At 42.3% G+C, this 26,080-nt stretch overlaps 1 protein-coding gene across 3 annotated transcripts in view; it reads right to left on the bottom strand.

The window, feature by feature from the left end:
- Positions 1-10,753, bottom strand: part of KYAT3 (kynurenine aminotransferase 3) — a 72,736-nt gene extending 61,983 nt beyond the window's left edge. Inside the window, exons 1-2 of one of the 3 annotated variants that reach the window (XM_078451715.2) lie at positions 10,486-10,753; positions 4,068-4,167 (exon numbers count right to left, since the gene is read on the bottom strand). In XM_078451715.2, the coding sequence (XP_078307841.1) occupies positions 4,068-4,166 (99 nt within the window). In that variant the 5' untranslated portion in view covers position 4,167; positions 10,486-10,753. Of the gene's footprint in view, positions 1-4,067; positions 4,168-5,084; positions 5,313-10,074; positions 10,204-10,485 lie in introns of those variants that run through there. The other 2 variants (XM_078451713.2, XM_078451714.2) reach the window with 2 other exon arrangements.
- Between the last annotated feature and the right edge of the window lie 15,327 nt (positions 10,754-26,080).

Here is a 26,080-nt window from a genome sequence, read left to right as displayed (position 1 = left end):
ACGTCCCTTTGTTGCCAGACCTTTGCCATCCTGATGTCCTTGCGACATGGTAACAGTTTGCTCCTGAATCAGAAAAATTAGGATGTGCAAATAACGCCTGTAAATTCAATGAACAGTCAAGGATACGGGAAGCCCATGATGGCTGCTTGGTTCTTTCCGGCTCCTTGGCAAATCCCATTTTTTGATTTTTACATTCCTTCACCCACCATAGGTTTAACATAACTCAAATTATAAACAAACATTGGTGGAGAAACTTCTACAAGACTGCCAAAAACAAACAAACAAACAAACAAACAAACAAACCACAGTTTACCATCAGTGTCTAACCTGTCAGGACCACAGTTCTAGAAAACCTATTTTTGTTCCCAGCCTCCTATGGACCCTTTGAACACCTACAGCTGGACTTCATTCAACTGCCACCATTCTGGGGTTATCAATATGTTCTTGTTATTGTTTGTATATTTTCCAGATAGGCTGAAGCTTTCCCCGGCTGCAAGGCTTACTCCCTCAAGTGACAAAGAAACTGGTAGAAAACATGTTTCCCATTTGGGGTATACTTTCCATAATTTCTAGTGATCAAGGCATCCACTTCATTGGGAGAATCATACAAGCTTTAATAAAGGCCTTACAAACATCTCGGACATATCACTTTTCCTATTGCCTCAATTCATTGGGCAAGGTTGAAAGAACTAATGCAATTTTCCAACTTAAAATCTCTGAGCTTACTGAAACTGCTGGACTCCCTTGGTCTAAGGTTCTGCCACTGGCTCTGCTGATAATTCACAATGTCCCCCTTGGGAAACATAAACTCACTCTACATGAGATAGTCACCTGCAGGCCAACTTCTATTGGCATGCAACTTTCTGCTTGTCACCTCATGCCAGTATGACTAGCTACTTTGAGTCTTTTTTTTTTTTTTTTTAATGTTTATTTATTTTTGAGAGAGACACAGAATGTGAGTGGGGGCGGGGCATAGAGAGAGGGAGACACAGAATCTGAAGCAGGGTCCAGGCTCTGAGCTGTAAGCACAGAGCCCGACGCGGGGCTTGAACTCACGACCTGTGAGATTGTGACCCAAGCTGAAGTTGGTTGCTCAACCAAGCCACCCAGGCGCCCCTACTGTGAGTCTTTAATGTCTAATGCTAAGGCCTACCATCAACAGGTTAAAGAAGCTTTCTCTGACCCTAGTTCCAAGGATCCTGTTGGTCACTCTGGAGCCTGGGGACTGGGTATTTTGGAAACACCACTGAGAAGGGGAAAAAAAAAAAAGCAGCTCTAGAGCCACATTGGAAAGGACCTTACCAAGTATTCCTGACCACTGACACTGTTGAAAAACTAGAGGGCATTAAGCCTTGCATACATATCATACAGCTAAAGACAAGACAGCCTCACTTGACCTCTGCTCCTGTAAGATGCTGGAGACATATAAATCAAATTGACAAGACAAGTAGCTGACATCGAAGTGAACTGCTTCTTCCCAAGACACCAGATCAAGACTTCATACTTTAACATGAAATTTTTTCTCCTCTTTCTTTCCTTTGGCATTAGCCTGGAAAGACAAGACCTTCATCTGTATCTCCCAGGCCATTGCTAAGAGGGAAAGGGGAGTAATCTTTCAGACTGCTGGATCTGTCATCAAAGATTCCAATCTGTCCAGGATGTTAGAGAGCCCTGGTCCTCCCTGTGACTTATTTCTCTTCTTTTCCTAATGTCACTGAAAACTACAATTAACTCTGCACCCCCTGAAGTCTCCCACTGATTTCAACTTTTATAGATAGAACAAACTGTGCTTTTTTTTCTTTCTTCAATTGTAAGTGTAGCACCCAATTAGATACAATCACTTCTATAAATCTTGTTATTTGAACATCCTCGTTCTCCTGATCATCTAGCTCACATCTGCTCCCATTCTCTAAGACATCTCACCAGCAACACCCATCTTTGCAGGGTATTGTAAGGACTCATTCTTTCAGTTTAGAAATGTTCTTCCCATTGTGCTGAAAATCTAACTGACCCCAGGCTGGGGTGACAGGTGAGAGGGCAAATGCAATAATCCCATCCTAATGGGAATGGTTTGTGTGTCTTTATGGCAATTATCATTCTCTTTGGGCCTGTGAATGCCTTGTTGGCACAAGCCGGGCAAGGCCTCTTAAGTTATCTAACTGTACCCCTAACTTTTCACAAGCAAACTAAGACATCTCATTGGTCGACTCCCCTGAATTTATACCGTTGAGTTAAAAAAGACCTACCAGGAGGCATTCAGGATTCGGGATTTGCTTCCTTTGGCAGGGTCATGATTCCCGGGATAGGAGTTAATGAAAAGGAGGATGTGATCAGAAACCTCTCCCAAACTCTTGAAGATAATGAAGAATCGGTTGCTAATGGGATAGTTGTCCTACAAAGATCTTTAGCCTCTCTGGCAAAAGTTGTCCTTGATATTAGAATAACTCTTGATTATCTTTTACCTGAACAAGGAGGTGTCTGTGCTGAGGCCAACAGCACCTGCTATAGCAGGGTTAGTATCTCTGGGGAAGAACTCAATTACATAAGACCAAAGGAAAAAGGTGAAAAGGTGATTCCTTCCTTGGAGTCTTTCTTTGACTTTGTGGATTTTGATTGGTTTGAGTCTTGGGACAATGGCTTCAGAGTACACTCCAAACACTGGGAATTATCCTCCTTATAGTAATCATATCTTCCTCTACTAATTACGAAGCAAATGACTGGGCTGTTTAAGGAATGACGAAAGTGACCAACATAATGAGTGTAAACTGGAAGTTATGACCTGTGAATATCAAGAGGTTAAGCAGGAATATCGTAACCTATAGGTACCACCTAAAAGAACAAAATTGTGAACTTCAGAGTGGTAACTGAGAATGGCACTAATGCCTTAAATTTTGATCACATCTCTCAGTTACTTGGAGAATCGAGAGAATTGTTAAAAACAAAACCACAGGCCCAAAATGATGTCACTTAGACCAAGTTACCAAACTGGGGCTTAATACCTAATCTAACTGCACCATCAACTTCCCTCAGAAATGTAGTCTTAATCAGTCAGCCAGGAATTTTTCAATTAGTTGCCAATGAGTCTACTACATGGGTCACCCTATCCCTCAAAGAAAGATGAAGTAATTGCTCCTGGCATGGAGCAATCCTTTCATTTTGCTAATAACTTCCTTTCCCCACCCTCCTTTCCACAAAAGCCTTCCATTTTGTACAACTCCTTGGGGCTCCTCTCTGCTCACTGGATGGGAGGGTGCCGGTTCATGAATCATTTAATAAAGCCAGTTAGATCTGCAAAATTTCTCAGTTGGACTTTGTTTTTGTAACCATCTAATACCCAATTCATATCCATATTTTTCTGTCTTTAAAAATACCTTTTTTGCATTTCAGTTGATTGCAATCAAGTTCCTAAACAAGGTCTACATGCTGTATTTGCTGGATGAAGTTCTGAAGCCTCTTTTCATCCTAGAGCAGTCCTTCTGAAATATCCCTCCCCCAACTTTTTTCCCATGCCACTGACTGGGTCACTTAATCTATCTTGTTATGACCCACATTTTGGATTGTTTGCTTTTCCATGCTCTCACATCATCTGTTCCTCAATCTGCCATATTTTCTAATAAACTGGAAGTCACAGGGCCAGCACTTACATTCACTATAACTTCCTATCTCGAGTGGGCAGGGAGTGCCCTTGAGAGTGCCAGAGCTGGACAGGGGTGAGTGGGCATTTTGATTATGCCATTTAAAAGCTGTGACCTTGGGGAAGTTACTACACCTGTCTAAGTCTCCAGTTTCTCACTTGTAACGCAAGAATATAACAATTCATAACTTGAAGAGTTATGCAAAGATAAAAGGAGACAATGAGTATGCAACAGCCAGCACTATGATACTTAAACAGCAAGCAGCTCAGTGAATGTCAGTTCCAGCAATGACCAGCGATACCTTCAGCTTACACATCATAGAAATACTCATTCCAATAAAATGCTTCTAAAGTACCCAGAAAATTGTATCCTTTTTTGACATGGCAGGATAAGTACAATACATATCTGTATAAGTGATTAAGCAATACCTACAGCAGAAGTAGGGAGTCCGAGGATTTTTGAAGAATAAATTGTCTTCAGGAATTTTGCTCTACTTTCAAGGGAACAAAGTCTCCTCTGGGCCAAAAACATGCTGCAGGATAAAAGAAATATGTTAACAAGAAGAAAATATATGACACATCACTATCAGACACTTACAGCTAGCTAATAGACCATAAGCTTACACAAAATATAAGTAAAACTTTTTCACAGTTCTCTTTCTACATATAACCTCTCATCACTAGAACCCTCTTTATCTTATAAAAATTTATGGATATGTCATTTTAAACTAGAGGTGTGTAAGCATATTGTGAATTCAAAAAACAAAAAGCTCTAATTTAGTCAAGAGCATAAAATTACAGTAAGTAGAAGTTTCATTTATAGCAGCTATAAAAACCAGGATATTTCAACCTAGGAACTACTCAAATTTCAGAATCGTCCGGATAAAGTCATATAAAAAAGCACAATTTGTGACAGTAAATTAAAGTGGTTAGAATTTAGCAAGTTGTTTGAAAAGCATTATAGCAGGTCCTTGACAAACATAAAGAATATACGAATGAATTTTAGGTTATTTTCAGACGGCACTTTCCTCAACAATCCCATAGAAAGGTAGCAAGCTATTTCAATAGATTCTAGTCACATAACAGGCATGCATTCTGAATTACGTCTCTACTTATAAGGAAAACTGTTACCAAAGCAATATGAAATTCTATTATTATACTGTCACCTGGAATTAGAAGACAACTCAACTTTCTAAGAGCATTCAGGTAAACAGAAACTTCTTACTTAGAAGAAGTTTTAGTCTGAGAATCTTGTATCAGTGGGTGTCATTTCCTCTATCTCCAGTGGTTAATTAAACTTTAGAAGAGACATACTCTACAGATTTAAAGGAATCCACCAAAGCTAGCTAAGACTCTCTTTGAGTTACCAAAATGTTAAGGCTACAGAAAGCTTTAAATGTGAGAAATAATATATTGAAGTTTCTTAAGAAGTTAAATATAAAATCCTGACCTTGTCAGCAATATCTCAGCTTAAAACAACAGCCTCTTAGGGGTGCCTGGGTGGCTCAGTTGGTTAAACATCTGACTTTGGCTCAGGTCATGATCTCGCAGTTTGAGAGTTCAAGCCCTGCATCCGGATCTGTGCTGACAGCTTGGAGCCTGGAACCTGCTTCAGGTTCTGTGTCTTCCTCTCTCTGCCCCTCCCCTGCTTGCACTCCGTCTCTGTCTCTGTCTCTCTCAAAAATAAATAATAAACATTAAAAAATTAAAAAACAACAACAGCCTCTCAGCCATTCTATCACATCAGCCTATTTTAATTTTCTGCAAAGCACTTTTGTTGTTGTTGTTTGGTTGGTCATTCATTCACTCATTTGATGCTTCATGTGCAGGGCCTGGTGTATTTAGTTTACTACTGCATTCTCTGGTAAATAGTATGCACTTGATAAATAAAATGTTAAATTACTGAATAAATACATCAAATCACATTACAAATTAATGGTATCAGTGGCTATTTATGAATCTTTTTATGAAATATTGATTCCTTTTGTAAAGTAAATAATTACCCCTTATGTTTTAAGTCTTTCAAGTTGAAGAACAGGTTTTCTTAAATTAAGGAATGCTTATTCTTGCATCATTAACTGTTCTATTCAGGAATAAATTATTAACTAGTTTAGGCAACGTGGATAGTTTTAAGAAAAGGTATTACCAAACAAAGGGAACAATATAAAAAAATCTTTATTGAGTATCATGGAGCTATTTGATTTAGGATAATTAGTTGCTCCCCCCTCTCCCCCCCAGCAAATCAATGTTCATTTATTTCAGTTCAGCCTAATTCCTTAGGTATTTAGACTAAGTATAAGCAAAATATTTTCTTCTAAGTGGACAAATGAGAGAGACCTGTTCCACCTTCTGGAGAAGAACTGGGCAGGGGTGCAGGGACAGTACTAGGAATCAGGATACCTGGATTCGAGTCCTTATTCTGATATTTTAAAAAGTTTTCTATCCTTGGAGAAGTTGCTGACTCTTGCTGAACATCAGTTCCCTCATTTTTCAAAACAGGTGAATACATCAGTCCTTGGTTTGAAGGTAAATCCAGAAGGTGCTGGTAAGTCACTGACTGATCACGAGTGGAGCTTAGACTCCAGCTCTTGGGAAATCTCTGGCCACCAGGCCTCAGTGCCCATTCTCCTTAGGAAGTTGACACTCAATCTACCTGTTTTCATCTGGAAATCACAAAGCCTAAATCTCGCCTCCTCCCTATCTACCTTCAACAGCGTATTACCTCCATAATACAATGTACTTGCAGGCAACTGACCCAGTTCTCCATTTCTCTTCCACGTTCCAAACCTTCCATTGTGTCTTTTAGAACAGGTGGACCATAATCAGCAAATTCCAATATATCTTTATGTTCTCAGAGTATTCTCCTTGTTTTAACACAAATCTTAACCGTTTCCTGAACATATCACTTCTATGTTCCTCAGTGTTGGCTTCTGCTCATATATGCCCCACCTAACTCTTTCTTGCCATCCATTTTACCACTGCCAGACTATTACTTCCCTCATCTGCCTCACTGACATTATTTTCTGTCCTGCTGGTAACTCCCTGTCCTTATTAAGGACTTTGTCAGTACGCACAGTATTCTCAACTCAATACTGTGACCATCCCAGGTAATTTCAATGGCTTCAGAGATGATCTACCCAACAGGTGACATCCCCATGTCCACTGCTCTTCTGCTCCATTCCACCTTAGACTCTCTCCTGCTACCATACACTGCACCTTGCCATTACCTCAGTCGGGTCTAATTGCAAAATAACTGATTGAAACATTCTGCTCTTTGACCATAAACTATCTTTCCTTTCAATTAATTATTCTATTCTTCAGTATTATCAAGATCTCTAGGAGGCTGCCTTTCCTTTTCCCAATCAGCCTGCACTTTCCTTTATTTTCCAATATAGATGCCAGTTCATCACTTCAGTAATCTTCTAGACAATGCCCTACCCCACCCTGTCTAGCCTCTCACCTGTCTCTAACACTCTAGCCCTGGATCAACTCATCTACAGTGTTTGGTTTTCCCAAGCTGGGGAAGGTCATACAGGATGCGTGGTTTCACCATAAATACATGGCCATTAACTTCGAATTGACCCCCAACACTCTGCAGCGTTATACTCTATTTTGTAGGGGAAGGATGGCAGGATATGCCACCCCAAAATACGCCACTTTGGAATAAGAATTATTTTGAGCTAAAGGCACTTGAAAAATAGCAAATGCCAAAAAGAGCAATCTGATCCTTCCTTTTCTTCCTGAAAACAGGAGATAAAATTTCCATGTGAAAGGTGCCTTCCCTTACAGGAGAAAAGGAACACTCTTAGATGGTAAACTGAAGCTGAGAGAATTTTGTAAAAAGAGGCCTTGTTAAAATAATCCTTATCTTCCTTTAGCTTACCTAAATATTTTAGTTACTTTCCCACAATTGCCTCTCCACGTTCAACCTAGTATAAAAGCAGTTGTTTTGGCCGCTTCTTTGTACGCTTCTCCTACTATCTGCCTTATGTCAGTATAATTCTAAGGCCCAGCTGGAAACCCTAAGAGGGCAGGCCACACTTCTCTCCTACAGTCCAGATTTTAATTTTTCCCACACTCCTCTAACCTAAAAGCTTTGTTCTAAATAGATGCCCTTGCTTCCTATCATAGAGAAAATAGAAGCCATCAGATTTACCATCTCAATTTACCCAAATAGAAAACACCAAGCCCAAAGAATCCTTTTTCCCTTCCTTTCTATACTACAGGAACTCACCCTCCCACAAAAGGATAATTCTTCCTCCCATGGCTTAGATCTCATTCACTCCTAGCACTACAGAGATCTTTCTCCAATGATTATTACCCTTTCTCTTGTAAATGCAACTTTCCTTGCTCACATCTCTTCCAGTTACAAAAAACAGCAAATACAAAACACCAACCAAGAATTAAACTCTTGACTCTAACTTCTCCTCCCTATCGTACAATTCCTCTTCAAATCAAAACCTTCCTGTTACTTTCTCTTAAGAGCAAAACTTTTAAAAAGACAGATTAGTTGTCTCCTTTCCCTCAATCTACATACTCTTCAACCTGATGTAGTCTTTTTTTTTTTTTTTTTAATTTATCTATTGTTTATTTTACACCCAAGTTAGCATATGGTCCAACAATGATTTCAGGAGTAGATTCCTTAATGCCCCTTACCCATTTAGCCCATCCCCTTCCCACAACCCCTCCAGCAACCCTGTTTTTCCTCCATATTTAAGAGTCTCTTATGTTTTGCCCCCTCCCTGTTTTTATATTATTTTTGCTTCCCTTCCCTTTTATTCATCTGTTTTGTATCTTAAATTCCTCATATGAGTGAAGTTATATGATATTTGTCTTTTTCTGACTAATTTCGCTTAGCATAATGCCCTCCAGTTCCATCCACATAGTTAGTTGCAAATGGCAAGATTTCATTCTTCCTGTATGCAATCTGACTTTTGTACCCATTACTCCACAGAGGCAGATCTTGCTCAAGTCAGTTCTGACCCTTGAGCTCTCTGCAGCTTCAGATACTACTGGGTAAGTCCTATCTCCTCCCAGAAACACCCGTGTTCTCTTGGCTTTGGACGTAGTAGGATCCCTCATTTCCCTCCTACCTCTCCTCCAACCTGCCACTAAATGATAGAATTTCTCAATACCCAGATCTGGGCTCTCTCCTCAACCATTACTCTCTCACTAGGTAATCTGTTTGTGGGAGAAATTGTGGGGTATCCGTGGGGGGAAAGAAAAAAAAAAGGCTCCAAAGAAATCTAAGTAGGCTGACAGATATAGATTCAGAACCTCTGAAGCTGTTTTTCTTCTGCAGTTTACATAAACACATTTTGACCAGCACTTTCTAATGCAATTAACATTCCATATGTATATTTACAAATAATAAAAATAAATGAACAAATTTGGATGTCATTGAAAAGTCAGAAAAAAATCAAAGGTATATGGCTTTTAACCCTAAACAACATTTTCACTATATTTTCCTAGCTTCTCCTTAAAAACAATGCTCTGAGAAGAAAACCAGGCAATTGTATAGCAAGGCGATCTGGTAAACCTGATTATAGCATATTATACATAAGGTCAGCTCCATATTGAAATAATCATGATCAATATAAAATTAAACTATTTCTCATCATTGGAGTAGAGTATTTAAAACCAAGATACAGAAGGTGTGTGTGCCACAAGCTGAGAAGGGTCGAGAATTGTTGGTGGGGGCGGGGAGCAGAACCCAGAGCTACAATGTAAGCAAAGCAGTCAAAATTAATCTTATCAGTTTGAAACTCTGGCCTTAAACCCAAATGATCAATTTACATATAACTGCTTTGCTAGTGGGGACGAAAAGGTTTAATCTGACGATGTTCAGATCGCTCAGATTAACTGCAAGCCTCAAGGTGAGGTGACTCCAAAAAAGGCTGACGCCAATGCACAGCCCACGTTAGCAGTTTGAACAAAGATTATTTCTACCTTACGCTCTCCCTGTCGGCCCACTTCTTCCAAACTTTTGTTTGCAAAGTTCCCTGGTGCAACAGAGGGCATCTAGGTGAACAGGTACTGGACGTGGAAGTACAGTGGGAATAACAGGCCTCAAAGCCCTGTCACTGGAGCAAGAACGGGAAACCCGAACCATATTTAGCCCGCACCACACTTAAGGAGGCAGGATCCTGAAACTGTTAAAAAGCCGATCTTCGGCGAATATAAATCTGATTGGGGGAAGAAGTGTGGCTGCCTTGTTTCCATGAGAAGGAATGAGGTTCTAGCACAACACGAAGTGACTTTGTGCTCGGTTGGCGCCTGCCGTGGAAGTGGGCGGGCTGCCCAATTCTGGCCTCAGGCCGCAGAGGGGGACAGGCGCCCCCGTGCCCGGGAGGCAGCCCAAGGGCGGGGGGTCGCACTCGTGGAGCGGCAGATTGGGCTGCTTTTCTAACCACACACTTCAGACTCCACGCTTCACTTACACGGCAAGTGAACAGCCTTCGTTTCCTTTCCAGTTAGGAATCCCGGTTTTGGATGAACTGTTGTCGGTGTTTTCAAAATGCCAAAGTTGTAAAATCAAGAGCAAAAGGGGCAAAAAGGCTTTTTTTGGGGGGGGGGGGGGTGACCGGGGTGCTGGGGCCCCACCTGCCAAGCCAGCCACCTCTCCAGAGGAAACAACGCCAGCGCGGGCGCCCCGCAGCGCCAGAGTGCGGGTCAAGGGACCCAGCCCCGGGTCACGCTGCCTGCTCCCAAACGCTAGTCCCGGTCCTGAAGGAGATCCAGTCGGCCTCTCCGGCTCGCCGGGAGCTCGACTCCGGCCGCCTCCCTCCCGGCCTCGCTCCACACGACTCCGCGCGCCGGGACCCGGAGCGCCCCCCTGACACCCCACTCACCTCCTACGCGAGAGCCAGTGTCGCCCCCCCCCCCCCCCCCCCGTCTCGGGTCACGCCTGCGCTTCAGGGCCGGGTGGGTCAGGATTCGGGCGTGGGGGCGGAGTCTGGGCGCGGGTGCCCGCGGGGTCGGGATGCAGCACGCGGATTGGCTGAGGCGTCGGCCGCGAGCGAGGACTGGATGCCAAGGGATGCGGGGTGGGACGGAAGGCGCTGAAAGGGGCTGGAGGGCCTGAGAAGATCGCGAACTGCTCCGGACAGTGGAGGTGCGGGGGCGGTGTTAGGTCAGAGGAACAGAGGCTGGGCTAGGCAGGGGGGTGGGGTCGAGGAGGGGCCTTGGATGTGGCCGCGGATTGGCTATGAAATTTAGGCCCTGGGCCCTAATTGGATGTTAGAGGAAGAGGGCTGATTTGGAAGAAAGGGTAAACCGCGGGGCCCTGGGCTTAGGCCAGAGAAAAGTTGTAGTGAGAATAATGCTAAGGTTTTTTTTTTTTGTTTGTTTTGTTTTTTTTTTAATTTTATTTTTTTTATTTTTTAATATATGAAATTTACTGTCAAATTGGTTTCCATACAACACCCAGTGCTCATCCCAAAAGGTGCCCTCCTCAATACCCATCACCCACCCTGCCCTCCCTCCCACCCTGCCCTCCCTCCCACCCCCCATCAACCCTCAGTTTGTTCTCAGTTTTTAACAGTCTCTAATGCTTTGGCTCTCTCCCACTCTAACCTCTTTTTTTTTTTTTTTTTTCCTTCCCCTCCCCCATGGGTTTCTGTTATGTTTCTCAGGATCCACATAAGAGTGAAACCATATGGTATCTGTCTTTCTCTGTATGGCTTATTTCACTTAGCATCACACTCTCCAGTTCCATCCATGTTGCTACAAAAGGCCATATTTCATTTTTTCTCATTGCCACGTATGCTAAGGTTTTTTGAGAGAGGGCGACACTAAACAGAGTGTGAAAAGGGGTTTGTAGATGTAATTCGTCATCTGGGACAGGGGTGAGGAAAAAAAGCAGGAATTTACATTTCTGAACAGTAAAATGGGTTTGATTAAAGAACTGAGAAGGGAATGTGCCACCAAGGAAAATACAGGAGATTTTAAAAGTGAACAAAAAAATCGCTGGAGAGTAAAGGACACCACGTGTCTTTGGGGGAGGCGATGCTAGCGAAAGCACAGTTTCTGTTAAAAATCGAATTTCACAATTGGATTTTCTTCCTCTCCTATTTTAAGAAGATGAGAGGGTAGATGGAGTGAGTGTGGCAGTAGCATCGTACTCAGGCCTAGAGGAAAGAACAAAGATAATCTTTGGTTGAAGGAATATACTTTTTTTTAAATGCTTATTTTATTTTTGAGAGACAGAACGTGAGTAGGGGAGGGGCAGAGAGAGAGAAAGAGAGAATCTGAAGCAGGCTCCAGGCTCGGAGCTGTCAAGAGCCCGATGTGGGGCTTGAACTCACCATGGGTGAGATCATGACCTGAGCTTGATGCTTAACCTACTGAGCCACCCAGGCGCCCCAAAGGAATACACTCTTAAACTAGGTACAAGGAGGGTCATAAGATGATTAGGTGAGGGGCGCCTGTGTGGTTCAGTCGGTTAAGTCTGACTTCGGCTCAGGTCATGATCTCACAGTTCCCGGTGGGTTCAACCCTCCGGTCCGGCTCTGTGCTGACAGCTCAGAGCCTGGAGCCTGCTTCAGATTCTGTGTCTCCCTCTCTCTCTGCCCCTTCCCTGCTTGCACTCTCTCTTTATCTCTTTCTCTCAAAAATAAATAAACATTTTTTTTAAATTAAAAAAAATATGATTAAGTGAATGAAGAAATTGCTGGGTACTTCAGAGGACCTACCTTTATATTGTGAACTATTGTGAGCCCATTCATCTGTCAGTATTTTCCAGCAAATATGGAGAATATTGGTGGTCCCAAAGACCACAGAAAACACAACTGTAGTCAGAAAGTTAGGTATACTATTCGTTGCAATGAGGGAGAACACACACACCTTGGGGAAGCAGGGATCATTCAGTAACAGGATGTTAGAAATGACTTATAAAACCTGGGCTTGTATTCGGTGATTTTGGAGGAGGGTTCAAAGAAAGGGAGGTTCATTCTGTTTTGGGTGTTGTCAGGAAGTAGGGGTAATTGTAAAATGAGGTATTGTATTCTTACATAGAAGGAGGGGAGGATAATTGCAAGGCTAAATCCGTAATTGGAAAAGAGGCAACAATTTGACTAGATGGGAGAGGAGGAAATTTAGTATTTTTGTAGTTTTCACAATAATCTTGGTGTGGTTTTTTTTTGTTGTTGTTGTGTTAAGCAGCGGGCTGGACATTGTTTATTTCATTTAAACATTACAATAATCTTGTAACATAGCCATTAATGTTCTTGGTTGACAGATGGGCAGACTGAGGTTCATGGAGGCAAAGAACTGGATTCAGGGTGTAGTAACACAAAAGGGCTAACTCAGGGCCTCCTAACCGTTTTTTGTGCTCTGGCCCCTCTGGCAATCTAATGAAACGTGTACAATGACCTTATTTTTTTTTAATTATTTTTTTTAACGTTTATTTATTTTTGAGACAGAGAGAGACAGAGCATGAACGGGGGAGGGTCAGAGAGAGAGGGAGACACAGAATCGGAAGCAGGCTCCAAGCTCTGAGCCATCAGCCCAGAGCCCGACGCGGGGCTCGAACTCACGGACCGCGAGATCGTGACCTGAGCTGAAGTCAGACGCTTCACCGACTGAGCCACCCAGGCGCCCCTACAATGACCTTATTTTTAATCTGTGTTTAGGCAAGATTATTAAGTGATCTTGTCTGTTGTCTTACTTCATCATGACCACAGAGTGATTTTGTCTCATGTTAGTGTTCGGTCAGATTGTTATGTTTTGTAGGGGAAGGAACATTGCAGTGGGTTCCTAACAACACTGAAGCCAAAGCCTTAAGAGTGTCGGTTCAGTTCCCAATGTTCGGTGCTGCTTTTCTTTTTCTCACATGTCACAACTATGAATGGAGTACTTGGGTGCTGAGGCTGCTTGAAAAACTGAAGCAGAGGAAGTGAGTGTCCTGAACCTTACAGAGGCAGAAACAGACAATAGAGGAGTTAATGCATACAATGACTTCAGAGGGTAATTGCTATAAAAGAAGCAATGATGGGTGGAGACATCAGATGGTTTAAATAGGATGGTCAGGAAAGGATTTTTTTTTTTTCCCCAGAGAGATACAGACACACAGATAGAATCTCAAGCACCCCTGGGATCACAACCAGAACCAAAATCAAGAGTTAGACACTCAACCAACTGAACCACCCAGGTGCCCCAGGAAGGGTTTTTTTTTGTTTTTTGTTTGTTTTTGTTTGTTTGTTTTGAGGTAACATTAGATCCCAGAATTGAATGATTGCTGGAAGCCGAGCTATCCAAGCCTGAGTAGCAGGGCCCGGCCTGTGGACGGATTGGTGACTGTAGGGCGGCCCAATGACAGTGAAGCTTCTTGTACTCCCACTTTTAGGTAATTTGGCCTTAAAACTACCTGGGGTATTGTCTGTTGGGGAATTGCCCTCGGCAGGCCCCCTGGGAAAAGAACCATTAGGGAAGAAAATAAGGTTCCGCAAGAAACTGAGCGGCCTTACGTTTAGCCCTTGTCATCCCCTATGGAGACTTCTACTTACAGGAAGGATAGCCTCACACCTTTGTCAGCAAAGAGGGCCTGTAAAGGAGAGACAAATGGATTTGAAAGCTTCACTCCGGCAACTAAGGAGTGTATCTCTGGGCACAGGTGACTTCAACCCTTAGGCCCACCTGGCGCGCCCCCCCCCCCCCCCCAAGGCATTCCAGATGATGACTGAACCTAGTCGGTTCATTGGTTCCTAGGTGCATTGTCTCTCTGAGAATGTATGAGGCATGGGTTTCTAAGGCTTTTTCAGCCCCTTCCTGGCACCTGGGACCGAGGCAAGCACATTGTTCTTCTGGCCTCATGTGGTTAGGAGGTCATGTCCCTGTAACTGTTCCACTTGCGGTGTTGAGAAATGGAGGGCCTTTCACAAGAACACCAAAGCAAATGCTTTGTAGATTATAGATAAACGCAGATGCATAATGGAATAATGTAAGAAATTAATCAATAATCAAAGGGTATGCGGGAAAACTAGGGGAAAATCGCCATGTTATTTCTTAAAGGTTGATTACACACAGGAACATTTTCAAAGTTAGGTAATGTTACAAAAACATAGATGACGTATGCTACAAGGAAATCACTAGCAAATATAATGCCACGTTTACTACAATAAATCGGTCAGTTCAACACATTGCTGTTATCTGTGTCCATTTTTATTTTAGTTTTAGTTTTTTATTTTTTAGTTTTTTATTTTAGTTTTGTTTTATTTTCACCGATGCCCTCCATCCTTCGGGAACCCCTGGGCCTGCTGGAGCTGGACTCCGGCAAATGATGAAGAAGCAACCTTGCAAAAAAATGAATCTGGAAAAGAAAAAGGCCCTGATATGGGAACAAACTTGGCATGTTCAAGGAATAAAAGAGACCGGGGTGGTTAAACCATAGCGATCCAGAGGGAATGTGCTTCCAGATTAAGATGGAGAAGATTGGGAACATATCATGCAGAACCTTGTAGACCACAGAAAAGGATTTAGATTTTATTCTGGAGCAGCCATTGGAAAACCTTTAGTTGAGGAATAATGTAATCTTAATTACATTTTTAAAATGTACTCTAGCTGCTTTGGAGAAGAAAGTTGTGGACAGGCAAGATTTGAAGCAGGAAGATCCTTCAGTTAGGAGGTTGCTAAAGTAAGGAGTGATAGCTGTTGGGCTAGGGCCGTGGCAGAGGAGGGAAAGAGGGCTAAGGATCCCAATGTTCATTCTGCTGATAGTCAGTTTTTGTTTCTATTTCAGCACTGCCCCTCCACTTCAGCTGTGCCTGGTTTCTCCTAATTCAGACACTCTTTGCTCACCCTCTTCAGAGTATAAACTGCTAATCTCTTGCTAAAATGAAGAGAGACCAATTGGCAGGGCTATGTGGACCGGGGGTAGGGATCTGGGGATCTAGTTGTTTCTCATTAAGACCTTTAAGTGAATGATCCTCCTGTATTTAGTCCTGAACCAAGTCCTGAGTCTTGTGGGGGTAATTCTAGTTGCTTTTTTGGCTTTCTCCATGACTGATCTAGGACTCAGCTTATCTGAATCTGCTGTCAGTTACTACCTGTCCATTTGCATTCTAACTTCTATAATTTTTGTTGCTACTCGCTTTCCCCTTGTTTTTGTTCTCATGGGTTTATGGCTTAAAAGAATTTCCTTACTGTTATTTTAGTGGGGCTTAAGTAGAGACAAAATGTATCTTTGATTTGACTTCTCTTGCTGTTGTTATTGGCTTACATACATATTCATTAAATGACTAAATGATCAAATGCTGGGCATTCAAATACTTTGTTCCTATGTTAAGCCTCATGTTATTCTTTATACTCATGTTGGTGTTTAAAAGAGAAATATATGTGACTACCTGGAATTAATAGCTCATTTTCCTTATAGCTTCTGCTTATTTGTTTTGTGAATATAAAGACAGTATCTTCCATATGTAGCTAAAGCCCTTCTATTGCTTCATATAGAGTGAGGGGGTTTTGGATTGGGGGGGTTTGGAGCTGATGGCCAAGAAAGAATTCTTGAGACATTTTTGGTGCAAAAAGGTGATTTTATTAAAGCATGGAGACCCGTAGGCAGAAAGAGCAGCACTGGGATTGTGAAGAGTGACTGGTTAGACACTATGGAGTTGGGAGAGGTAAAGTCAAAATGGAGGCCTCCAGAGGGACTTTGATGTGCTAAAGAGTACTCCTAAGATGCCTGAGGCCTTGCTATTGTCAGGCTCAGGTGATTTTCCCTCTAGTAAGGCATTAACATTAAGACAGTAGGGAGCTCCTGGAAAAATGTTATACTGTCAATGGACTGCAGTTTATAAAGAAATTTATCTACCATTTCCTTCTTGACTTTGTTCCCCACATCACTATGGAAGAGAGGGTGATGTTGGGGCTCCAGGAAACTAAGTTTATAGTTTCCGGGGATTAGGCTATTGATAAGATTGCTTTTTTCTTGGGCACCTAAGTGGCTCAGTCAGTTAAGTGTCTGATTCTTGACTCAGCTCAGGTCATGATCTCACGGTTGATGGATTTGGGCCCTGCTTGAGATTCTCTCCCCACCTCTCTCTGCCCTCCCCCACTGTCTCTCTTCCTCTCTCTCTCTCTCTCTCTCTCAAAATAAATAAATAAACTTAAAAAAAAAAAAAAGATTGCCTTTTTCTTGTAATTTACTAAGACATACCTAAACTGATGGGGACTCATGACCTGCATGACTCTGATCTCTATTAGTTAACCATTTATTTTCTGTCCTTTCCTTTGTTCCTGGGCAGCCAGGAATGCCTGAGGAATGTCACACATATCCCACCTTGAGGGGGTGGGGAGGGAAAGGGTGTTTGTGAGATTGTCAGCTTGCCTCTTATGCCCCCTCATCATAGAGGACTAAAAATATTCTGAAATATAGCGGAGAGAAGGCAGTATATCACAGAGGCTAAGCCAAACTGTCTGGTTCAAATCCTAGCTCTGCAATTATCTAGCTGTGCAACCTTGGGCAAGTTACTTTATTTCTCTTGACTTCCAATTTCCTCCTCTGTAAAACGTGAGCACCTTACTTAGAGTGCTGCTATGAGGATTCGATGACTTTATAGACCTAAAAAAACTTAGAACATTACTTGGTTCTTAGTAAGTCCTATAAAATTGTTCCTGAAGAAAAAAGGAAAGAGAAAACTTAGGAGGGGACTGCTGATTATTCCCTAATATTTAGCATTCTCTTCTATTGTAGCAGGATTCTCACATAGAGTCGTGACACCAAGGCTCTCTTCCCAGGAAGCAACTTTATTCCTGCAGGCACCGCTCAGTTAGGTTCGTATCCAAAGAACTGAGCCCTGAATGCCATGTGGCATAGTCTTTTTTAATATATTTTTTACTTCTTTGTCTCCCATATATGGTAACACACAAACATGTAGTCTGATTAAGTGTCTCATGTTACAAGGTCTGGAATGTTGTCACGTATGTATGCGCATATAGCCAGGTTGCCTTGAGGTATTTTTTTTTTTCTTTCCTTAGGGAGGGGACCCTACCACATTCCCCCCTGTGATGCTCAGACCCCTCTATTTAGGTCAAAGAGCATCATCTTGGTTTAGAGGTTTATATTTTTATAACATATTTACATGAATGGCCGTCTTTTTTTTTTAATTATGGCCTCAATGAGACTGAAGGCAGACCATACAACTGGGGGAGCTAAGCAGGGTAAGATAAAGCACCCTCCCAAAATTAGAAGGATAATTTCCATGAGGGTTTTGTATCCCCCTGAGAGTTGAAAACCATCCTCCAAATAACTCCCTGGGGTTTTAACCGTTCAGGTCTGGACTGGGACATGAGCAACATTTTTTATTTGATCTGTGATCTCCTCCATGACTTTTTCCTCATCATCTATCTGTAGGCAGCAGTTGCTCAGGTTAAATTTTTCACAAACACCTCTCTCAGAAGCAAGCATGTAACCCAAAGCCAAGCAATTTTGATAGATGGCATTGTACATTTTGGTTTGTTGCTTGGCTAGTAAGTTAAGAGCTCTGGCAGTTTCAGTGGTTATAATTTCTGTAACTGCTTGCAGTCTAATTATGCGGTTTAGCATGTAAATGGGTACGTAGTAGCCCCAATACCCATCCTCCACCCAGGTGGCAGGGCCATAATATTGGATTCAATGCATGGAGGCCATTTATTATCTTTTTAATCGTTCATTTGTGAGGCATGCTGCTTCCTTTGAGTTACCCTGTCCCCATACATTTGGACTCCCAAATGTCTCCCTCTGGCAAGTGGGAGCAGGAAGAAAGATAGACGAATAGCTTCCAGCACATATGACCCTGACCAGACTAAGGAAAGTACTGTATAAGCTGTCCTTCCACATATCTAGTACAGTCCACCTGGGGCCCGCCATTTGATGGCTGCGCTGACACTGTCTCAGGCCTGTCAAAGATGAGAGAAGTTAGACAAGGGGGATCTGGCTCAAAGTGATCTGGGGTCCCCCACCATTGAGTTTTCTGGGCAGTTGAATTATAAAATCTTTGGCCTAGACATGTTAAATTTTTAACAGAGACGACGATGAACTTTCTCCCCACCAGGCAAGGCATTTTTTTCCTAATAATTGAACTTCCGAGGAGCCAAACCCCAGTAGTAGGACTGAGGTATTTTGTTTTACTATAAGGTTTGTGGGGATCTAATTTTCTAGACTCTTATGGCCATTGTTTTCCCACGTTGGTACCGACGAAGTATCCTATCCACAAAAGGAAGGTGAGTGTTAACAGAAACCTCTTAACACATTTCCAACCAGCCAGGGTGGTCATGGCCAATCCTATGGCAAAGAGTAGAGGAAGAATCACAATTATAGTGAGAAACAAAGCGTGACAGTGCATCACTGAAGTAAGGAAACCTATAAAAATAAGGACAGTCTTTTGTTTCACCTGACCGTGGATTCCTCAAGCTTCTGTCATGCATAGAATAGTCAGCTTCCCTGAGTGACTAAAGCAGGGCTGCAGTCTCCTGGAGCCTCTGGAGTTGCAGATTGCTTCTTCCATATGGTCAGTTTGCACAGCGTTGATGGATCAAGGATGCATTCCCAGTTTCGAGATGCTGGCTTCACTCTGCTGTAGTGAATCCAGGGACCCACTTGCTATCTTTACTGCAGTAGAGGTGGACAAAATGACAGTGAATGGGCCCCTCCAGAGGGGTTTTAGGGGTTGGACATTTCATTCCTTTATTTATATTGCATCTCCTGGTTTAAAGGGGTGTCTGTGGTCAGATTTACAGCTAATCGCTCCCTGACCCGGGGGTATAAGGTGGTTAGGGTAAAGCCAAGAGCCCACATCTGTTGCCTTATTGTTTATCTCATTTAGATCCCCCCTCCCTGCTTATGCCCTTGATAATGGGGGAAGGGTGCCTATAAAGGACTTTATAAGGGAGAACCCCATTTGCTTCTTTAGCCTCTCACTGGCAGCTGCAGTCTTTCTCCGAAGGCCCCTTATCTCTCCCTGCCTAATGTTATCCTTTTCCCTATCTATTTCTCCCTGGAATAGAGCCTGTAACTGCTGTTAGGGAACAGGGACAATGACCGCTCTGGCTTCTTCAAGCTGATAAGGGACGGTGTAGGGGGACAGCAGTCAGAGTCTACCCGAGGTCGGTCAAGTGGCCCACAGTATGGTTTTACAGGAAGGCTGGCAGGCAGGAGGTGGCATAAACATTAGCAGAAACAAAGAGAAAAACACAAAGTAAAGATTATACTGACCAACAAGATGGCATCTTAAGATAATGTCTACAGTTTCCAAGCCTGTCAAATAATCTAGGAGACCCTGACTTTGTAAACAACATATGCCAGGGAATCTCTCATAACCCAGGTGATGGAGAAGCAAGAGCAGTAAATAATCAATGGTGGCTGTATTTCCAACAGTTTGGCCCTAACTTAATTTAAAAAAAAAGTTTTTAAAGCATCTAATGCTTGTGCGGTGTTATGTAGAGTTTTCTTGAATATAAGCAGACATTCTGCTTTATTTTGATGTGTAAAACTTTTAGGTAAATTTTTAGGCAAGCAAAACCTGGGTATTATTTTATAAAGGAGAATTTTTATTACTTTTTGTGCCTTTTCTGTCTTGTAGGGGAAGGCATTTACCCAATACGTAAAAGCGTTAACCCATATAAACAGATGTTGGAATTTTTTTTTTTTTAACCTTGGCATCTGAGTGAGACCTAATTGTTAGTCTTTCCTACTTAGTCTCCAGTTCCTTGATTGTCTGGGAGAGCAAGTTTGTGGTTGAAAGGATTGTTTTTAAGATATACTTCATCGCCTGATACTACTTACAGAACTGTCCTTGACAAATTTTTTTAGTAAACATCCTTTGGGCCCTTTGATAAGTTTTATCCTCCCCTAAAGGAGAAGCCTGATGCTGTGTTTTAATAATTTTTTAGCTTTGTGAGCTTGGTGATAGTAATTGCCCTGCTGTGTTTGTAACAATTCCAAGGGCTGGAGACAGTGTCTAGAAGTGAGACCCCAGTTTATTTTTCGGGGGAGAGTAGGTGGGATTGAGTCTCCTTTAATAATTGATATAGCAGCAAACTATTCTCCTGAACCCTGGTATCTATAGCCTACAACATCCAGTAATTTTCAAAAACTTACATAATTGTTTATCTGTCCTGGAGTTAGTGGCACCATAGTCTCTAATTTAGTTATAATGTTCCTTTGTAGCAAAGGAGTAAGGCTCTCTGGCATTCTCAGTAAAGAATGAGAAAAAATTAGGATTCCCCATATACATCCCAGGGGCCGAGAGAAAAATTTAGTTACAAGTTTTTCGAAGATGCCTCTAATCGTCATGCTGCGTTTGGGTGGTTGGCCTGGAGTGGAAAAGAGGACAGAAAAGGTACCTCTGGTGTTAGGAAGGAAATCAACCAGTTTTCCTTCCATATTTAGAGTTATCTGAGGCTCTGGGTTTCTGATAGACAGTTGGTTTAGGGGAGCAACTGTGAAGAGCCCCAGGCCCCAGTTAGTCCCTTCCAGGGACATTGGTTATCTGAGCCCTCACAGATAGAGGTCCCCAAGGGCATTCAGATCTCCAGTGATTGTCTCCATATAAGAGGCATGGCTTATGCGGTTTTCGTTTTGGTTGTCCCCTCTGAGGACGTTTTCATTTTCGAGCTCTGAATGGCCATATAAATGGCACTTGGTGCCAGGACCTCAGGAAGTCTGGTCTGACATAGTATGTAAGGCCATAACTAAGGCTTCAGATTTTTTTTTTTTTTAAGTTTCCTTTTCTGTTTTGTTTGTAATATGCCCAACTGGCAGCTCATAAGGGCTCCTCCAGGGTCCTTTCAAGGCCAACAGCCAATTATTGCATTTTCTCTGAATATCTAGGGCTGATTGAGTGACAAATATGTCCTTTAAAGTTATCTCAGCCTTAGGAGTGTCATGGGGGATAGCCATATATTTAATGAGAGCCTCCCCCAACTTCTCTAGGAAGGCTATTGAACTCCCATTTTGTGTTTGTAAAATAGTGGCCAATTTAGGGGCGCCTGGGTGGCTCAGTCGGTTAAGCATCCGACTTCAGCTCAGGTCACGATCTCATGGTTTGTGGGTTCAAGCCCCGCGTCTGGCTCTGTGCTGACAGCCCAGAGCCTGGAGCCTGCTTTGGATTCTGTGTCCCACTCTCTCTCTGCTCCTCCCCCCACTCACGCTCTGTCTCTCTCTCTCTCTCTCAAAAATAAATAAACATTAAAAAAAAAATAGTGGCCAATTTAGCATAATTGAAGGGCTAAAACTTAGATTTCCTGAGTTGTTTGTTTGTTTTGTTTTTTTTTTTGTTTTTTGTTTGTTTGTTTTTTTTAATATATAGTTGAGGACCTGAAGAGGAGGAGGTTGAGGTGGAAGACTTCCCTTCCTCCTTCTCTAGGTCTGTTTTGGATACAGGTAAGGTGCCCTTAATTGTTTCCCCTCCTGATTGCTGGAGTTTAGAAAGGGCTGCCATTAAATTACCATCCACCTTATATTGCTTACATATATCTCGATTTTTTTTAAGGCCCCAAAACAATGAGCATAGGGAAATTCTCCCCATTTCCCTTCACAATTGTAGGACAATATTTTCATTGATAATTTCCTCTGGCACCCAGGTTCCCTCTTTTCCCAATTTGTACTGGGGCCAAGGCTTTGGGCAAAAGCAAATGAATCATAATTAGAATTCCAAAGGAGTAATGGCCTTGGTTGGGGAATTACCCATCTATAGGAAAAAGGAAAAAAGTTGCCCCTTATCTCAATTTCCTATAGCTAACCAGGAGAAACCTCATTTCCTGGCCCTTTGTTTTGGCTGGCTATGCAACTGGCAGCCAAGAGCCCTGTCAGTCTCTCGAGGTGCTGGGAGTAGTCATTCTTACCCAGGCTTGACTCTACCTCTGAGAGCTGACCTGGTCTTTCATTTTTTTTTTTTTCTTATCCCTCCATTTCTGGCCAGTAGCATCTTGGGGGTATGGACTGTGACCTAGCAAGATTTTCCTGGTTGTCGTAGGATGTACTAATTTTATTTTGGTTCAATAGTAACTTACATATTGATCATTGGTCATTGAGGGAGAGGGTTAAAGAGCCAAAGTCAAGGTCTTTTCCCCTGCCTTTTTCAACAATGCCCACATAAATATGTTTCAGTCATGTGGATATCCATTTTTGGCATACAGTAGGCTAAGTTTAGTAAAATAGCTCCCATACATCTTAGTAAAAGCCCTTTATATATCATTCATCCTTCATATGGCAGAGGCATCCATTCCTCTGCTAAACAAGAACAACACAAATGTGAAGGGTTTGGAGGCTGGCACCAACAGTATTGCCATCATTTTCCCAGCCTTTGGATCAAAGGAGGAGGAATTTTAATCTTAACCCTGTGTACTTTTAAAATCCATTCATCTTTAACCTTAGTCCGTCCTGACCACACATAAAATTTCTTTTTAAAGATTTTCCTTCACGAACCTTCTACAACTTTTCTTTGCATTTAGATTTTGTCCCAAGCCATTTCTCTCCAAATAACTAGTCTCATTTAGGATAAAATTACTTTCTTTTACCATCAACAAAAATACATTTACATTTCTTATATCTTTCTTTCATATCTCCTACTTTTTTACATACAGAGTTGTTTTTCTTATTTTTATCAGTTTTATCTATATTTAGCAGAATTTTAACCCTTAGAAACCTTAGTCTCCTGTGAAAACTAAGTAGTAACCAATTGTGAACTCTGTTACATTAGAATTTTTTATTTTTTTATTTATTTTTAAGAGGTTACTATTTATTTATTTATTTATTTTTAATTTAATTTTTTACAATATACATCCAAATTTGTTAGCATATAGTGAAACAATGATTTCAGGAGTAGATTCCTTAATGCCCCTTACCCATTTAGCCCATCCCCCCTCCCACACCTCCTCCAGTAACACTCAGTTTGTTCTCCATATTTATGAGTCTCTTATGTTTTGTCCCCCTCCCTGTTTGTATATTATTTTTGTTTCCCTTCCCTTATGTTCATCTGTTTTGTCTCTTAAAGTCCTCATATGAGTGAAGTCATATGATGTTTGTCTTTCTCTGACTGACTAATTTCACTTAGCATAATACCCTCCAGTTCCACCCACATGGTTGCAAATGGCAAGATTTCATTCTTTTTGACTGCCGAGTAATACTCCATTGTATAAATATATATTACATCTTCTTTATCCATTCATCCACTGATGGACATTCGGGCTCTCTCCATACTTTGGCTATTGTTGATAGTGCTGCTATAAACATGGAGGTGCATGTGTCCCTTCGAAAGTGTACACCTGTATCCCTTGGATAAATACCAGTAGTGCAATTGCTGGGTCATAGGGTAGTTCTATTTTTGTTTTTTTTAGGAACCTCCATAATGTTTTCCAGAGTGGCTGCACCAGTTTGCATTCCCAACATCAGAATTTTTTAAATGGCAAACTTACGAATCCATTAAGCACAAAGCATATTTTTCAACAGTTCCAAATATCCTTAGTTTTTTGCAACAAGTCAAAAGCACAGACCCACATCTAGTAATTAGTGCTTTAGCCTCTTATCTTGTTAGGTATCCATTGAATTTAATCTCAACTTATCATGCAAGCAAAACTTTATTGTTTTAGGTTACCAAGGACTTTGAAAGCTATCTTAACAATTACCCATGAAAGCTTTTTATTTATTTATTTATTTATTTATTTAACGTTTATTTATTTTTGAGACAGAGAGAGACAGAGCATGAACGGGGGAGGGGCAGAGAGAGAGGGAGACACAGAATCGGAAGCAGGCTCCAGGCTCTGAGCCATCAGCCCAGAGCCCGATGCGTGGCTCGAACTCCCGGATCCTGAGATCATGACCTGAGCTGAAGTCGGACACTTAATCGACTGAGCCACCCAGGCGCCCCTACCCATGAAAGCTTTGAGACGGACAAAATTAGCCATCACTTTAAAGTCATCCTTTTGTTAACAAATTGGAACAGAGATAACATGAGCTTATTTGATCTTCAGCAAATGTAGGTAGAATAAAAGTTTTTGTTTTAATTTTTTTGATGTTGATAAACATTGTCTATCTCAAACCAACAAACTTAAATTAGCTTAAACACTGAATACGTTTTACTTGAGTCCACATAAGGCTATTTGATGAGTCCAGGTAAGGCATGGTTAATTTTTACCTGGAATGTTGGTGGGGAAATCTGACATAGGTGGTGGTCTTTGCTCCTTGACATCTAGGGTGGGAGGAGCTGATGGTGCCTGAGGCATTGAGGAGCCAGTTCTGCCGGCTGCGCCCCAGGTGGTGTAGAAATAGGAGGAGGGGAAGGGAAGGCAGAAGAGACCAGGTGCCAGCAGAAGGCAGAGAAAGAGAATTCCCAGTTTTAAATCTTGTCAGCTCAGACAGAGGGGCAGACTCCAAGTTTCTTTTGTTTTGTTTTCCACCAGTGAAATTAGTCCATGTCAGTCGGAGAAGACAGGGAATTTCCGTGAAAGAAAAGGAGTTTCAGCAGCCGCTTGGGACTATTCCTTAAAGTCCCCATTCTGAGGTAGAATAACCAAGACAGTTGGCTCTAATGATCATAGTCATTTACCCAGGAAGTGAAGGACAGACAAGTCCCCATACACAGTCACACGGCGACTCCAACCTGCCACCCATTGTCCAGCGCCCAACACCTTAGAGTTGCAGCTTCGTTCCTCGCCCCTTATGCAACTACTAGGGCAACTCTGGGAGGTGATCAGGCTCCCCTTCTGCCTCTTACGGGCAGGTCTGCCAAAACGAACCGGGTTCTTGCCAGTCTGACGGCGCTCCCCGAGCTGGTTCCTGGCCCTCACGGGATTCCGATAGCGCACAGGCGGTCCTCGCCCCAGATCGCGGGAAGGGCTAGTCCCCTGCGGATCCAGGGGTCTGCTGGCGCCAGGTGAGCCGCCTCTTGCCCTGAGGTTCTCACCCCTGGTGGCAAACGGGGTGGAAACGCACTGTCTCCGAATCCCGGAGGAGAGCCCCCAAGTCATGTAGCAGGATTCTCGCAGAGTCATGACACTGAGACTTTTCTTTCCGGGAAGCAACTTTAGTCCTGCCGGCACCACGCAGGTGGGTTCGTACTCAGAGAACTCAACCCCGAATGCCACGTGGCAAGGGTTTTTTTAAACATATTTTTCACTTCTTTGTCTCCCATATATGGTAACACACAAACATGTAGTCTGATTGAGTGTTTCATGTTACAAGATCGTGAGGGATGTTGTCACGTATGGGTATAGCCAAGTTGCCTTGAGTTTTTTTTTTTTTTTTTTTTCTTCTTTCCTTAGGGAGGGGACCCTACCACACTCTAGTAATAGAACTGAACTAATGCGAATTTGTTCTCGGTGACTCACAGATAGAAACTACACCAGGTGAATTGTCACACAAAGGAAACTTTATTTGCAGCAAATAAGCAAGTAAGATCCCAGGGAATAACTTCCAAAGTTCTGACTCCCTGAGTAGGGGTGAATGGGTTCCTTTTATCTAGGGTTAGGATG

The sequence above is a fragment of the Panthera onca genome, chromosome C1, assembly GCF_046562875.1.
Source record: "Panthera onca isolate mPanOnc1 chromosome C1, mPanOnc1 haplotype 2, whole genome shotgun sequence".
Classification (NCBI taxonomy): domain Eukaryota; kingdom Metazoa; phylum Chordata; class Mammalia; order Carnivora; family Felidae; genus Panthera; species Panthera onca.
Note: the sequence above shows the minus strand (reverse complement) of the source record. Positions and strands in the feature narration are given on the sequence as shown.